We start from the raw sequence: 17,627 nt of genomic DNA, 5'->3' as shown, positions 1-17,627 counted from the left end.
TCTAATGTTTCACCGAGCCGTGGCTGAACGACAACATGAACATACAGCTGCCGGGTTTTACACTATAATCGGCAGGATAGAACAGCAGCCTCGGGTAAGACAAGGGGTGGCGGACTATGTATTTTGTAAACAACAGCTGGTGCATGATATTTAAGAAAGTCTTAAGGTTTTGCTCGCCTGAGGTAGAGTATCTCATGATAAGCTGTAGACCACACTATCTACACCTAGAGAGTTTCTGTATTTTTGTACAGTAGCAAGAAGAAGTGTGTGAACCCTTAGCAGAAATTGGTCATAAAATTTGATCTGACCTTCATCTAAGTCACAACAATAGACACACACAGTGTGCTTAAACTAATAACACACAAACAATTATCATTTTTCATGTCTTTATTGAACACACCGTGTAAACATTCACAGTGCAGGTTGGAAAAAGTATGTGAAACCTTGATTTTAATAACTGGTTGACCCTCCTTTGGAAGCAATAACCTTAACCAAACATGTTCTGTAATTGAGGATCATACCTGCACAACTGTCAGGAGGAATTTGACCATTCCTCTTGCTGTTTCAGTTCAGCAAAATTCTTGTGATGTCTGGTGTGAACTGCTCTCGAGGTCATGTCACTGCATCGCAATCGGGTTGAGGTCAGGACTGGGCCACTCCAGAAGGTGTATTTTCTTCTGTTGAAGCCATTCTATTGTTGATTTACTTCTGTGTTTTGGGTTGTTGTCCTGTTGCATCACCTAACTTCTGTTGACCTTCAATTGGCGGACAGATAGCCTTACATTATCTTGATAAACTTGGAAATTAATTTTTCCGTCGATGATACAAAGCTGTCCAGACCCTGAGGCAGCAAAGCAGCCCCAAACCATGATGCTCCCTCCACCATACTTTACAGTTGGGATGAGGTTTTGATGTTCGTGTGCTGTGCCTTTTTCTCCACACATAGTGTTGTGTGTTCCTTCCAAACAACTCAACTGTAGTTTCATCTCTCCACAGAATATTTTGCCACTAGCGCTGTGTAACATCCAGTTGCTCTTTTACAAACTTCAGACGTGCAGCAATGTTTTTTTTTGACAGCAGTGGCTTCTTCCGTGGTGTCCTCCCATGAACACCATTCTTGTTTAGTGTTTTACGTATCGAAGACTCATCAACAGAGATGTTAGCATGTTCGAGAGATTTCTGTAAGTCTTTAGCTGACACTCTAGGATTCTTCTTAACCACACTGAGCATTCTGTGCTGTGCTCTTGCAGTCATCTTTGCAGGACGGCCAATCCTAGGGAGAGTAGCAACAGTGCTGAACTCTCCCCATTTATAGACAATATGTTTTACAGTGGACTGATGAACATCAAGGCTTTTAGAGATACTTTTGTAACCCTTTCCAACTTTATGCAAGTGAGCAATTCTTAATCTTAGGTCTTCTGAGATATATTTTGTTTGAAGCATGGTTCACATCAGGCAATGCTTCTTGTAAATAGAAAACTCAATTTTTTTTGAGTGTTTTGTATAGGGCAGGGCAACTCTAACCAACATCTCCAATCTCATCTCAATGATTGGACTCCAGGTTAGCTGACTCCAATTATCTTTTGGAGAAGTCATTAGCCTAGGGGTTCACATACTTTTTCAAACCTACACTGTGAATGTTTAAATGTATTCAATATAGACAAGAAAACTACAATAATTAGGGTGTTATTAGTTTAAGCACACTGTGTGTGTGTCTATTATTGAGACTTGGATGAAGTTCAGTTCAAGTTTTATTACCAATTTATGCAGAAATCCAGGTAATAACAAAGGGTTCACATACTTTTTCTTGCCACTGTGGCTGTCTACATACCATCACAGACCGATGCTGGCACTAAGACCGTACTCAATGAGCTGAAAACCGCCATAAGCAAACAAGAAACCGCTCTTCCAGAGGCGGCACTCCTAGTGGCCGGGGACTTTAATGCAGGGAAACTTAAATCCTTTTTAACAAATGTCCACCAGCATATGTTAAAAAAAAAACTCAACCACCTCCACACACAGAGACTTGTACAAAGCTCTCCCTCACCCTCCATTTGGCAAATCTGATCTAATTACATCATCCTGATTCCTGCTTTCAAGCAAAAAATTACAGCAGGAAGCACCAGTGACAAGATCAATAAAAATGTGGTCAGATGAAGCAGATGCTAAGCTACAGGACTGTTTTGCTAGCACAGACTGGAATATGTTCCGGGATTCCTCCGGTGGCATTGAGGAGTACACCACATCAGTCACTGGCTTCATCAATAAGTGCATCAATGACGTCGTCCCTACAATGACTGTACAAACACCCCAACCAGAAGTCATGAATTACAGGCAACATCCGCACTGAGCTAAAGGGTAGAGTTGCAGCATTCAAGGAGCGGGACTCTAGCCCAGAAGCTTATAAGAAATCCTGCAATGCCCTCCGACGAACCATCAAACAAGCAAAGCATCAATACAGGACTAAGATCTAATCGTACTACAATGGCTCCGACGCTCATCGAATGTGGCAGGGCTTGCAAACCATTACAGACTACAAAAGGGAAGCACAGCCGAGAGCTGCCCAGTAACACGAGCCCAAAAGATGAGCTAAATTACTTTTATGCTCGCTTCGAGGCAAGTAACACTGAATCATGCATGAGAACATCAGCTGTTCCGGACGACTGTGTGACCACGCTCTCCACAGCCGATGTGAGCAAGACCTTTAAACAGGTCAACATCCACAAGGCCTCAGGGCGAGACGGATTGCCAGGACATGTACTCAGAGCATGCGCTGACCAACTGGCAAGTGTTTTCACTGACATTTTCAACCTCTCCCTGTCTTAGTCTGTAATACCATGTTTCAAGCAGACCACCATAGTGCCTGTGTCCAAGAACACTAAAGGTGCCTGCCTAAATGACTACCGACCCGTAGCACTCACATCTGTAGCCATTAAGGCAGGTCATGGCTCACAACAACAACCTTATCCCAGAAACACTAGACTCACTCAAATTTGCATACCACCCCAACAGATCCACAGACGATGCAATCTCTATTGCACTCCACACTGCCCTTTCACACCTGGACAAAAGGAACACCTATGTGAGATTGCTATTCTTTCACTTTAGCTTTGCATGCCCTCAAAGCTCATCACTAACCTAAGGACCCTGGGCCACCCCCAGGTGGTAAGGGTAGGTAACAACACATCCGCCACACTGATCCTCAACATGGGGGCCCCTCAGGGGTGCGTGCTCAGTCCCCTCCTGTACTCCCTGTTTACCCATGACTGCACGGCCAGGCAAGATTCCAAACCATCATTAACTTCTTGGTGACAGGGGGCAGTATTTTCACATCCGGATGAAATGCATACCCAAATTCAACTCATCCCCAGAAGATAAGATATGCATATTATTAGTAGATTTGGATAGAAAATACTCTGAAGTTTCTAAAACTGTTTGAATCATGTCTGTGAGTATAACAGAACTTATGTAGCAGGCGAAACCCAGAGGACAAACCATTCAGATGTTTTTTGTTTTTGAGGTCACTCTCTTTTCAATGAGTTTTCATTGGGAATCCAGATTTCTAAGGGACCTTCTTGCAGTTCCTACATTCCACTGGATGTCACCAGTCTTTAGAAATTGGTTGAGGTTTTTCTTTTGTGTAATGAAGAAGTACGGCCATCCAGAACGAGGGTAACTTGAAGTGTACTGTTAGATAGAGGTGCGTGACCAGAAAGGTACCGTCAGTTTGTTTTCTTCCTGTATTGAACACAGATCATCCAGTCTTCAATTTTGTCAATTATTTACGTTAAAAAAAATACCTAAAAAGTTGTATTACAAAATTAGTTTGAAATGTTTTGGCAAAGTTTACAGGTAACTTTTGAGATATTTTGTAGTCACGTTGCGCAAGTTGGAACCGGTGTTTTTCTGGATCAAACGCGCCAAATAAATGGACATTTAGGATATATATATATATATATATATATATATATATATATATAGACGGAATTAAATCGAACAAAAAGGACCATTTGTGATGTTTATGGGACATATTGGAGTACCAACAAAAGAAGCTTGTCAAAGGTAAGGCATGATTTATATTTTTATTTCTGCGTTTTGTGTCGCGCCTGCAGGGTTGAAATATGTTCTCTCTCTTTGTTTACGAAGGTGCTATCCTCAGATAATAGCATCGTTTGCTTTCGCCAAAAAGCCTTTTTGAAATCTGACATGTTGGCTGGATTCACAACACGTGTAGTTTAATTTGGTATCTTACATGTTTGATTTTTATAGTAATTTATTTGAATTTAGCGCTCTGCATTTTCACTGGCTTTTGGCCAGGTGGGACGCTAGCGTCACACATATCCCAGAGAGGTTAAGTTTGCCAATGACAACAGTGGTAGGCCCGACAATGACGAGACAGCTTACAGGGAGGCGGTCAGAGAACTGGCGTGTGGTGCCAGGACAGCAACCTCTCCCTCAACGTGATCAAGACAAAGGAGATAATTGTGGACTACAGGAACAGGAGGACCAAGCACACCCCCATTCTCATCAACAGGGATGTTGTGGAGCAGGTTGAGAGCTTCAAGTTCCTTGGTGTCCACATGACCAACAAGCAAACATGGTCCAAGTACACCAAGACAGTCGTGAAGAGGGCACTACAAAACCTATTCCCCCTCAGGAGATTGAAAAGATTTGGCATGGGTCCTCAGATCCTCAAAAGGTTCTACAGCTGCACCATTGAGAGCATCCTGACTGGTTGCTTCACTGCCTGGTATGGCAACTGCTCGGCCTCCGACCGCAAGACACTACAGAGGGTAGTGCATACGGCCCAGTACATCACTGGGGCCAAGCTTCCTGCCATCCAGGACCTCTATACCAGGCAGTGTCAGAGGAAGGCCCTAAAAATTGTCAAAGACTCCAGCCACCCTAGTCATAGACTGTTCGCTCTGCTACCGCATGCCAAGCGGTACCGGAGCGCCACGTCTAGGTTCAAGAGGCTTCTAAACAGCTTCTACCCCCAAGCCATAAGACTACTGAACATCTAATCAAATGGCTACCCGGACTATTTGCATTGCTCCCCCCCTCTTTTACACTGCTGCTGCTGGTTCTACTACTCTGTTATTATCTATGTATAGTCACTTTAATAACTCTACCTACATATTACCTCAATAAACACGACTAATCGGTTTCCTGCACATTGACTCTGTACCGGTACCCCCTGTATTTGGCCTCGCTATTGTTATTTTACTGCTGCTCTTTAATTGTTACTTTTTCTTATTTTTTAAACTGCATTGTTGGTTAGGACTTGTAAGTAAGCATTTCACGGTTGTATTCGGCGCATGTGACAAATAAAATTTGATTTGAATAGGACTATATTTTTGGGTGACCTGGCTGAAACTGCAAATTACCTTGATTCTCCTCTCAGCCTTGAAGAAATTTTTCCCTCTATCAAGTCAATGCAGAGCAGCAAGCCTCCAGGGCTCACTTGAACGTGGCTCATTCCCACCTACCCTAGCACAGGCTTCAATAGCGCTTCTCCTTATGAAGGGGAAAGACCGTGTTCTTCATTTAGGCCCTAAGCCTCCTTAATGTGGATGTCAAGGTGCTGGTGAAGGCGTCTGAAAGTAGTCTAACCAGGACTCATATCACAAGAACAAACCGGCTTCATAAAAAGGACAGATATTCATTTTTTAATATTCAGACACTGTTTAAAATGATTTATTCTAAACAATTCTCCAACTCCCCTGAGGTGGTAATCTCCTTAAGGAAATTTGCTCTTCTTAAAAATGGATTTACGGACAAATTTAGCTGATGAATCTGTTTCTTGCATACACCTCTCCAGGCCAATGTCTGTACCGTTGTGATTATTCTGCACTGGTACGTGGGACACGCAGAGACTGTCCCCTTTATTATTTACCATCGCCATTGAGCCCCGTTCAGTAGCTTTACGGGCATCCTCCTCTTTCCAAGATGTAACAATGGAAGGAGTTGAACATAGGTTATCATTGTATGCAAATGATTTGTTACTCAATGTAAATAACCCTGTAACCTGTTTACCTTCTATCCTTTCTATTCTGGAGAACTTTGGCTCCTTCTCCGGTTACAAGATGAATCTCCAGAATAGTGAGTGCTTCCCAATCAATACAGCAGCGCTAGAGATCCAGCAGACAGACTTGTCCTTTCAGCCGCTCTGGTTTCAAATACCTTGGAGTGAACGTACCTCATTCATTACATGCGCTCTTTTCTGCAAATTTCGCTCCCCTTCTTGCGCAAATGAAAACTAATAAAACGAATAAAATGTTTAATGCTGTAAAAATGAACAGTTTATCCAAATTCCTTTATCTATTTCAATGTATCCTATTGTTTTTACCAAAGTGTTATTTTAAGTCAATCAGGCTGTTACCACATTTATCTGGAGAGGAAAGATACCCAGAGTCAATAGATCTTTAGAAAAATTACCTAGGCAGGCTCCAACCCCTCTCCCTCCCTAAACCTAGGCAGGCTCCAACCCCTCTCCCTCCCTAAACCTAGGCAGGCTCCAACCCCTCTCCCTCCCTAAACCTAGGCAGGCTCCAATCCCTCTCCCTCCCTAAACCTAGGCAGGCTCCAACCCCCATCCCTCCCTAGACCTAGGCAGGCTCCAACCCCTCTCCCTCCCTAAACCTAGGCAGGCTCCAACCCCCCTCCCTCCCTAAACCTAGGCAGGCTCCAACCCCCCTCCCTCCCTAAACCTAGGCAGGCTCCAACCCCCCTCCCTCCCTAAACCTAGGCAGGCTCCAACCCCCCTCCCTCCCTAAACCTAGGCAGGCTCCAACCCCCCTCCCTCCCTAAACCTAGGCAGGCTCCAACCCCCCCCCCCCCCCTCCCTAAACCTAGGCAGGCTCCAACCCCTCTCCCTCCCTAAACCTAGGCAGGCTCCAACCCCTCTCCCTCCCTAAACCCTAAACCTAGGCAGGCTCCAACCCCTCTCCCTCCCTAAACCTAGGCAGGCTCCAACCCCCCTCCCTCCCTAAACCTAGGCAGGCTCCAACCCCTCTCCCTCCCTAAACCTAGGCAGGCTCCAACCCCTCTCCCTCCCTAAACCCTAAACCTAGGCAGGCTCCAACCCCTCTCCCTCCCTAAACCTAGGCAGGCTCCAACCCCCCTCCCTCCCTAAACCTAGGCAGGCTCCAACCCCTCTCCCTCCCTAAACCTAGGCAGGCTCCAATCTCCCTAAACCTAGGCAGGCTCCAACCCCTCTCCCTCCCTAAACCTAGGCAGGCTCCAACCCCCACCCTAAACTTAGGCAGACTCCAACCCCCCTCCCTCCCTAAACCTAGGCAAGCTCCAACCCCCCTCCCTCCCTAAACCTAGGCAGGCTCCAACCCCCCTCCCTCCCTAAACCTAGGCAGGCTCCAACCCCCCTCCCTCCCTAAACCTAGGCAGGCTCCAACCCCTCTCCCTCCCTAAACCTAGGCAAGCTCCAACCCCCCTCCCTCCCTAAACCTAGGCAGGCTCCAACCCCCCTCCCTCCCTAAACCTAGGCAGGCTCCAACCCCCCTCCCTCCCTAAACCTAGGCAGGCTCCAACCCCTCTCCCTTCCTAAACCTAGGCAGGCTCCAAACCCCCTCTCCCTCCCTAAACCTAGGCAGGCTCCAACCCCGCACCCCACCCCTCCCTAGGCCTAGGCAGGCTCCAAGCCCCCACCCTAAACTTAGGCAGGCTCCAACCCCCCACCCTAAACTTAGGCAGGCTCCAACCCCCCACCCTAAACTTAGGCAGGCTCCACACTGAAATATGGAACAAAAACATTGTTTTGATGAAAGCAAACGGCATCTTCATTAGTCCAGGGGCATACTTTGTTTCATGTTAACTAAAACCTGCCAACGAAGATTAAGCTCCCAAAATCAAACAGGGAAAAAGAAAACCTGGGCCAAATATCTACAAGTTAACAAGGAGGTGAAGTGTCTCAAGTCCCATTATAAAGGGAATACCGCCCTTTTAAAACAGGAGTAAATGTATAGATGGGAAAGAGGAGTCCCGGCTAAAATGGTGCTTTTGTTTTGTATAAACGTTCACACCACTATTGTACACGCCATGCCTGGTACATAAGTGAAAAATACACATGCCTAGTACATACATTATACATGTAACTCAGACTGGTATGCCTTCATCCCGAAACACTATCTCAGGGACAGACTGTGTGGCACTTTCACCATATCCTGCAGCAGCTTTTCCTCCAGGCAGAAGTGCTGCAGCTGTTACTGTCTCAGTACAGTGATGTTTCACCACATCCTGCAGCAGCTTTTCCTCCAAGGAGAGACGTCTTCATGGTATTGGAGGTATTGGATGTCTAACTGGATGTTCATTATAGACTAGGTACATTTAATACATCTCATACGTGGAGGTTAAGATCGGCTTCATGTAATACTGAGTTGGAACTCTGCTCTGTGGGGGATACATAGACAGGATGAAACATCCAGACCTGCTGTGTCTGGTCAATACTCACCAGTGCACAAACTGAGGAAGTTTTTGCTAGTCTTGGGACAGACATCGGAGAACAGTTGATAGACTATACGTCCAACTGAAAAAGACAGAACAATTTGTTAGGCCTGACTGAGGAATCAATCTGAAACATATCCTGGGCTGACAGGTCTCTCTGGCCAATAAATATTTTTAATGGCAGTATGGCACCTGACCAATCATCTCAACATCGCAGTTATCACTAGGGCTGGGACGATACCAGTATCGCACAATTTTTTCCATGGCAAAACTGAATACATAAAACCACTCTTTGGTCCTTTAAAACCTGCTGTATGTAAAATATTGTATATGGATTAGCTTGGAAAATAAATACATTTGACTCTGGGTGACAACCTGCTAGTTCCTACCTTTGGGGCTGCTTTCCTAAAAAAGTTCAATCCGCTTCCTGTTTTGTTTCTTTGCTATGATACTAACGAGTATGGCGATACTGGTATGGTCCCGGCCCTAGTTGTCACTACCATTCTCAACACCCTGGACACCATGTCAACACCCTGGACCCCATGTCAACACCCTGGGACACCATGTCAACACCCTGGGACACCATGTCGACACCCTGGGACACCATGTCGACACCATGTCGACACCCTGGGACACCATGTCGACACCCTGGGACACCATGTCGACACCCTGGGACACCATGTCGACATCATGTCAACACCCTGGGACCGCATGTCGACACCCTGGGACCGCATGTCGACACCCTGGGACATCATGTCGACACCCTGGGACATCATGTCGACACCCTGGGACATCATGTCGACACCCTGGGACATCATGTCGACACCCTGGGACATCATGTCGACACCCTGGGACATCATGTCGACACCCTGGGACATCATGTCAACACCCTGGACATCATGTCAACACCCTGGACATCATGTCAACACCCTGGACATCATGTCAACATCCTGGACATCATGTCAACACCCTGGACATCATGTCAACACCCTGGACATCATGTCAACACCTGCCTAGCATCCTCCCCAGAGTATGGAAACACCCACCCAGCTCGCCCTGTATATATAGTGTTACTGTATGCAGTAGGTTGTACAGTAAAACAGTAAATAGGGCACGCATCCAATCTGGAGCACAATAAAACAGTTACTGTTGATATTTAAAGCTCTGGCTTTATGATTTAATATCCTATTGCATTTCAAATAAGAGTGTTGGGCCTGTCACCGAAAGACTAGGTAAAAAAAAATCTGGTCTCAGCTTTCAATAGTGCAACAAGCCTAGCCCAGGCTACATGTAAAACGTGAATGAGAATGTCAGAGCAGCAAAGTCCTGTCTCAGCGTTTTCTTAGTCTGGCAGTGAGCCATCACCGGGTGGTTGTTGACGCGTCTTACCTGGTTCTCTGTTGATCTCCACATCAAAGTAGCACTGAGGACGCTCCTTCACCCCCATCCTGACCACAGAGCAGACTGGGACACCTGCAAGGCAGAGAGCGAGAGAAGGGGGGAGTGAGCGAGCGAGAAAAGGGGGAGGGAGCGAGAGAAAGGGCATTACTACTATAGGCAGACCTTTACGTCAATAATATTTTTGCCACATTTGCACAGTTGAGGGAAATGTACGATCTCCCCGCATCTAACTTTCTTTTACATCTTCCGAAACTATGTGCCACTGAGGCAATTACACCTGCACGCGAATTGTATATTTTCATGTACCTCGCCCCTGGCTCCAAGAGTTTGATCTCTTTACAGCATATGACTCTGTATCAATACAACATTTGAAGGAGACCTGGGAGGAAGACCATGGTATGGAGATAACTGATGACTGTTGGGCTGATTGCCTTCGAGATATTCACTTGTGCTCCCGACACCAACTTATTCAATACAAAGTGACTCACAGACTCCTGTCGTGTCTTTGGAATCATTAAACTGAAGACTTATTTTTATCAAAAATTCTCTGTAATTATTATTACGTGATTGAACTGACTTAATTATGTAATTGTAATTAACTAGGAAGTTGGGGCACCAAGGAAAATATTCAGATTAAAGTTATAATTTTTCTAATATAAAACTTTCAAATATTTTAATATCAATCAATTAATCTTCTAATTAATAAATTATTCTTTACCTCACGTTAGTCTCATTCCAAACGTCGTAAATTGTTGGTTATCTGCACGATCCCAGTCTTCACTATGAGTTATCGATACATCAATTGTCTTAAATCATTTATTTACTAACTAAATAATCAATCAATCACAGAAATGCATAAACAAACAGTAGATATGGTTAAAAGGAAATGATAGCGGAGGTTCCCTGGTGGGAAAAACCAGTATCGCGGCTTGGTGGACAAAAGGGAAGTGGGGGTCGACTGAGATACAAGACACTACCAAGTGATAATTATAACAATTGAATGCTAATCCTTTGTCCATGAACACTCACTCATTCAGGAATAATTGCAATCAATATATATATTTACGCTCAGTGCGTCGTCGTGATCTCTGTTGGAAAGTTTGTTTCTGTTGGAGAGTTTGTCCGCCCTCTAGCTCTCTGCCGTGGTTAGAATGGATTGTTCAGAATAACATTCAGCAATGTTGTTATAGAATAGATGTTTCGGCGGTTGTTGGTCTTCGCGTTCAATGATACAAATTCAACTGCTTGCTACTCATCCCCAGAAGATAAGATATGCAAATTAGTAAAACACTCTGAAGTTTCTAAAACTGTTTGAATCATGTCTGTGAGTATAACAGAACTTATGTAGCAGGCAAAACCCAGAGGACAAACCATTCAGATGTTTTTTGTTTTTGAGGTCACTCTCTTTTCAATTGGAATCCAGATTTCTAAGGGACCTTCTTGCAGTTCCTACTGCTTCCACTGGATGTCAACAGTCTTTAGAAATTGGTTGAGGTTTTTCTTTGTGTAATGAAGAAGTACGGCCATCCAGAACGAGGGTAACTTGAAGTGTACTGTTAGATAGAGGCGCGTGACCAGAAAGCTAGCTACAGTTTGTTTTCTTCCTGTATTGAACACAAATCCTCCCGTCTTCAATTTTATCGATTATTTACGTTAAAAAATACCTAAAGTTGTATTACAAAAGTAGCTTGAAATGTTTTGGCAAAGTTTACAGGTAACTTTTGAGATATTTTGTAGTCACGTTGCTCAAGTTGGAACCAGTGTTTTTCTGGATCAAACGTGCCAAATAAATGGACATTTTGGATATATAGACGGAATTAATCGAACAAAAAGGACCATTTGTGATGTTTATGGGACATATTGGAGTGCCAATAAAAGAAGCTCGTCAAAGGTAAGGCATGAATTATATTTTTATTTCTGTGTTTTGTGTCGCGCCTGCAGGGTTGAAATATGCTTCTCTCTCTTTGTTTACTATGGTGCTATGCTCAGATAATAGCATTGTTTGCTTTCGCCGAAAAGCCTTTTTGAAATCTGACAGGTTGGCTGGATTCACAACAAGTGCAGCTTTAATTTGGTGTCTTGCATGTGTGATTTCATGAATGTTTGATTTTTATAGTAATTTATTTGAATTTGGCGCTCTGCATTTTCACTGGCTTTTGGCCAGGTGCTAGCGTCCCACATATCCCAGAGAGGTTAAGACATGGCAGCCGTTTATCACGCATCTTTCACGTGATGATGGGAAACATACAACCAACCCTGATCCACAGTAATTATTTTTCATGCAGAGCATAGTCCTTACACTGTCAAATATCAATGAAGCAAGGTGCCAATCCCTTAACCTGTTTGGGATAGGGGGCAGCATTTTCACGTTTGGATGAAAAGCGTGCCCAGAGTAAAATGCCTGCTACTCAGGCACCGTTGCTAATATATGCATATTATTAGTAGATTTGGGTAGAAAACACTGAAGTTTCTAAGACTGAATGATGTCTGTGAGTACAACAGAACTCATATGGCAAGCGAAAACCTGAGAAAAATCAAACCAGGAAGTGGGAAATCTGAGGTTTGTAGTTTTTCAACTTATTTCTATCAAAAATACAGTGTCTATGGGGTCAAATTGCACTTTATACGGCTTCCACTAGATGTCAACAGTCTTTAGAACTTTGTTTGATGCTTCTATTGTGGAGGAGGGGGGAATGGGAGCTGAATGAGTCAGAGGTCTGCCAGAGTGGCATGAGCTGGTCACGCGCGTTCACGAGAGAGTTAGCTTGTGTTCCATTGCATTTCTGAAGACAAAGGAAATCTCTGGTTGGAACATTATTGAAGATTTATGATAAAAACATCCTAAAGATTGATTCTATACATCGTCTGACATGTTTCTACGAACTGTAATATGACAGCTAGATCTACTGTCTCTATTATATAATGACAGACCAGCTAGATCTACTGTCTCAATTATTAGTAAAACTGATTCAAGTTTGCCTGCATTAAAGTCCCCGGCCACTAGACACGCTGCTTCTGGGTGAGCATTTTCTTCTTTGCTTATGACCTTATAGAGTTGGTTGAGAGTGGTCTTAGTGCCAGCTTCGTTCTGTGGTGGTAAATAGACGACTACGAATAATATAGATGAGAGCACTTGGTAGATAGTGTGGTCTACAGCTTATCATACGGTACTCTACCTCAGTATGTCAAGACTTCTTTAATATTAGATAACGCACACCGGCTGTTATGACAAATAGACACACACCCCCCACCCCTCATCTTACCAGAGGTAGTGTCTCTGTTCTGCCGATGCATGGAAAATACTGCTAGCTCTATATTGTTCGTATCGTCGTTCAGCCACATCTCGGTAAAACATAAGATGTTAGGACGTTACAATTTTTGATGTCCCGTTGGTAGGATAATCTTAATCATAGAGCATCAATTTTATTTTCCAATGATTGCACGTTAGCAAGAAGAACTGATGGCAGTGCGAGGTTACTCTACGGATTCTCAGAAGGCTGTCCCATCTGTGGCCCCTTTTCCTGCGTATTTTCTTCACACAAAAGGTGTGGATCTATCTGGGCCTGTTCCAGTGAAAGCAGGATATCCTTCTCGTCGGACTCGTTAAAGGAAACAGTTTAATCCAGTCCGCAGTTGAAACCCATGCATTGAACGGTATTTTTGCAAAACAGTGATTGCGTTAGTCTAAATCATGACTATCCAATCTACTCATCACAGTATGAATAGTAGGCTATCTTACATAGGTCTGCAAACGCAATGATGCATGGACTGCTTTATTATAAAGGTGCATTGTTATGGTGAAAATGTGCTTCCCCAAACTTGAAACTCACACAGCCTATGCATAGGTTAGTGATTTTGCCATTTGTTACTTTTCTTATTGGCAGAGGAAAATTAAATGTGGGGGACCCCCACTGTAAGGGACACAGAACACAACACCAGCTTGGCTGTTTAGCTCACATTTTTTAACATGATTGACCGGGACACAGAGTGACACCCCACCCAAAATGGGCAGGGTTTGAGGACAAGGAAATTGATTTGAATACCAGGGAGGACCCAGTGTCTACTTTATTGTATTTAACTAGTCCATATCCTATTGAAAGTCTGCTAGATTGGTAGGGAAAACACTTTGCCAAGTTACATGACACCATAGGCTCTTTTTGAACTGGGCAAATGTTTTTGATCAAATTGTCGACCCTAGCCCAATTAAGGAGTAACGTTAGGCTCCTTTGGCAGCCCAAAACGCCATCTAAACACGAATGAATTCTCAATTGCTTTAAGGTTCATGAAGCCCTCTACTTTCATATTGTATCAAAAAATAATTTCACAAACGCAAAATACATTTACTGTACATGGATTTAACATTTGGAGCAGACGGTACTTCAGTGACAACGCATTTGTGGCATCCATCTTCCGCTTACACACATGTGTTCAGAGATGCAGATGTTAATTACCGTCTGTTTTCCGTGAACAAGCGCTGTATAACATGAAAATATGGCCGTGTGGGAACCCCAACCCCGTAAAAAGCTGCAATAACTAAACTTTGTTTTTATTAGTTCTCGCTAATATCAACGACATGTTCCTTGTTTCCAAAACCGTAACGCGAGCGATGCGTTTAGATTTAGAGCAAGCGTTGAGGCACTCAACTCAACGACCGGAAAATACCATCTTCATTAAACACTAAAGATAGTTACAGTCGCGCCCATTGTTGACCTACTTTCACTTTCAGTTAGGATATTGTCTGTAGCTACTGCGAAGTACTGAGCCATGGTTGCGAGGTTCATTTGTGTTGGAGTTTGAACAATTATAGTACCAGCACATAGTATGCCTGCTAAATCGACATATCCGCCGTGACTTGATATGCAATGTTTACTTGGCTGTGATCTGGCTATCTGGCTGCTGTTGTTGACTGATCTGGCTGCTGTTGTTGACTGATCTGACTGTTGTTGTTGACTGACTCCATGGCGTTTGTCACAGTTTGTTACAATCTAGCTCTCTTGGAAAGGCACGATACGAATGTGTTTTATCAAGCTGGTTTACTCCGTACTAGCACACGTACATTAGCTAGCTAACGTTAGCAATCTCAATTTAACACGTTAGTTAGCAAGCCAGCTAACCTTGCGATGTCCAGGCCGTTTGTTGAGCTAAACAAACAACATCGGTTGTTTATTGATTCCCAGAGGTTGACAAGATGCCACCGTTAATAAAAAAATAAACAATAATAAACAATATCGTTTCGATGAAGCAACCTACGCAGGCTTTACCTACCTGTGATCTGCGCACCGTAGCTGGGCGTTGTATGAATGCAACAGCCGTGTGCGAGGATCAAAACTGCAATGTATCATGGGTAATTTGTCTGACTGATCAACAAATAATGAGCTGTTATTTGATGCAAGGTGATTTGTAGATCAGTCAATCGACTGTGTCATGTTAAAAAGGTCCGTGCTAAAAATCTTCCCAGCGTGAAATTAGTTCCGAGGCGTTCAGATCGTGACGGCATGTTGTAACTTTTTACATGACACCCTGCAGCCGTTTCGATGCCTTCTAACACTGTATGGTGAATGCAGCTAAAATAAGATGTATTTCCCGCTCGAGTTCGTTAGGGATGAGCCTTTCGAGTATTTGTGAGCCGGCTCATTTGGTTAGTTCACATTAAAGAGCAGGGTCTTAGTTAAAAATGCTTCAAAATCGACCTAGAACCATGAACAAAATTGCAAATCTCAAATGTTAAACACAGAAGGTGGGCTACCATGATGTCAGATCGTGAAAAAATACAAATACATTTTTACCTGGCCAAATTAATATAAAATAATAATACAGAAACGCACACACACAAAAAAAAATCAGCGTGGACGAGATTGAGGTGCTCTCCCCACCATTTATTCTTTCTTTAGATAGTTACTGTGTAACTTATCTGCAGAAAAACGTTGTTCTGAACTCAGAAAGCAGTACTAGTGGTATGCAAATCAGGGAGCCAAATGAACGGCTATTTGACCGACGAAATTCGGTTCCCGACTTTAACCAAAAATATCATTTAAAAAAGAGCCGTTCGTTCGCGAACGACCCATCAATAGATCCCGTAGGAACCCAACTCTTCACAATAGAAAATAACAAATCAATCAAAGCGGCTACCAGCCTTTGGAATAAAAGTCTCAGAGGAAGCACTGTAAACTACTGAAGTACAGTATAAAAATAACTAAATAATGCGTCCAAGATGTCTGACCATTGTTTAAGGTGATCTACTCGCGCTTGCATACACCATTCATGGACTGTCTACATCCAGGTTGCAGCCGGTGTACACATGCCAACTTCACATGTGTACTCAGGGAGCAGTGATGACGTCATCCAAAAACATGGCAAACATTGGTTGAATATAAAATGTTAATATCCTCCTAACTGTGAGTCATTAAATAAATAAAAATCCTCTGCTCCGCAGCAATTATTTGAATCATTTAATTTATGTTTTGAGCACAAAGGTGATGACTAAAGTGTGTTCTTAGGAATTATCCAAATCTGACTTCTCTATGGAAATTGGCTTTCTGGGCCGGGCGTCAGTTAAACGGCAGTACCAAAGCAAAACTGTAGGATCAGTCGAAACTGTGCTTGCTTCGAGACTGAAACCCTGGCCCCTTGCTGTAAAAGCATTTATATACACACTAGATGACAAATAGGGGGCGCTAATGTTGAAGCTGTAGTGCCTCCATCTTGGCACTCCCTCACCGTTGTATATAATATTTTGGAAGCTATAGAAATGCATTAATTAATGCCTACATTTGTTTTATACCATGTGTATTATATTATAGACACCTTAATGCATACTGTAATGAAACAGCAGGGAGCAGGCCTCGAACCCTCAACCTTCTAGCTTGAGGTCCGGGGCGCTATCGACTGTGCCGCAAAAGCGTGCTCGTGCGGCAGGGTCGATTTCCGCGTTTATAAACCCAGGGTCGTTACAATACTTTGACATATTATGTGAGCTAAACATAAAAATAAAAAACATCAAAACATTTTCTTAACATTTTTTGACATTAGTAATGTTACTGGCCCCACTACAAAAAAAACTTAAATACATGTAATTTTGTCAGTGAAACACTGAAATACTGTAGAATTCCATTCATTCCTATGGGGAGTGCCAATATGGCCGACATGTGGGTTCAAAGCCTCTCAATGGCCAATACATAGCATCAGCAATCCAGGGTTTATATACTGTATGATTTGTGTAAACATTGAAGCATTGAGTTTATGGTAGCAGCAGCCAGAGTGTGGGTGAGTGGGTGTGTCGAACAGAAAATAGTGAGCGTGTGAAAAGTTGTGGGTGTGTGGAACAGGCTCTAGCAGTCAAACAAGGAAATGGTTCTAATCGTTTTTCCACCATTCATTTTTTTCCATAGGGGATTTTAGAAACATTAAATAAAAGCTATGTTTTGTGTACACTAGGCAAAGGTAATCTCTGGATTCACTAATGTTAGCTAAATTTAGTAATTAATAAATTGACTAAATGTCTTTGAATTGGCAATTCTATGAACTGTATTGTGCATGCTTTAAATTGACACAATACCTGTTAGCAAAGGTGTCAGCAAGATATAACATGCAGGAGCTGGCAGGGATTTGTAGTCTTGCATGATGCGTACTTTGATGCTAATTAGTATTTTCGAATCAGAGTAGAGCCTACACAAAACACAGCCCTTGTTTTAAGTGTTTCTAACATTCCCTATGGGAAAAACGATTGGAACAATTTCCCTGTTTGACCGCTAGGTTTCATGACACCT

At 43.3% G+C, this 17,627-nt stretch overlaps 1 protein-coding gene across 4 annotated transcripts in view; it reads right to left on the bottom strand.

Annotated features, from left to right (window-relative positions):
* The window catches only part of nktr (natural killer cell triggering receptor), an 87,198-nt gene extending 71,864 nt beyond the window's left edge, over positions 1-15,334 (bottom strand). The window contains exons 1-3 of one of the 4 annotated variants that reach the window (XM_036934656.2): positions 15,127-15,334; positions 9,850-9,933; positions 8,468-8,542 (exon numbers count right to left, since the gene is read on the bottom strand). In XM_036934656.2, coding sequence (XP_036790551.2) covers positions 8,468-8,542; positions 9,850-9,907 — 133 coding nt within the window. In that variant the 5' untranslated portion in view covers positions 9,908-9,933; positions 15,127-15,334. Of the gene's footprint in view, positions 1-8,467; positions 8,543-9,849; positions 9,934-14,975 lie in introns of all 4 variants that reach the window. The other 3 variants (XM_090189200.1, XM_090189199.1, XM_090189201.1) reach the window with 3 other exon arrangements.
* Between the last annotated feature and the right edge of the window lie 2,293 nt (positions 15,335-17,627).

Source organism: Oncorhynchus mykiss, chromosome 11 (genome assembly GCF_057628025.1).
Source record: "Oncorhynchus mykiss isolate SJ-2025 chromosome 11, ASM5762802v1, whole genome shotgun sequence".
NCBI classification, from domain to species: domain Eukaryota; kingdom Metazoa; phylum Chordata; class Actinopteri; order Salmoniformes; family Salmonidae; genus Oncorhynchus; species Oncorhynchus mykiss.
This window is presented reverse-complemented; position numbering and strand designations above follow the sequence as displayed.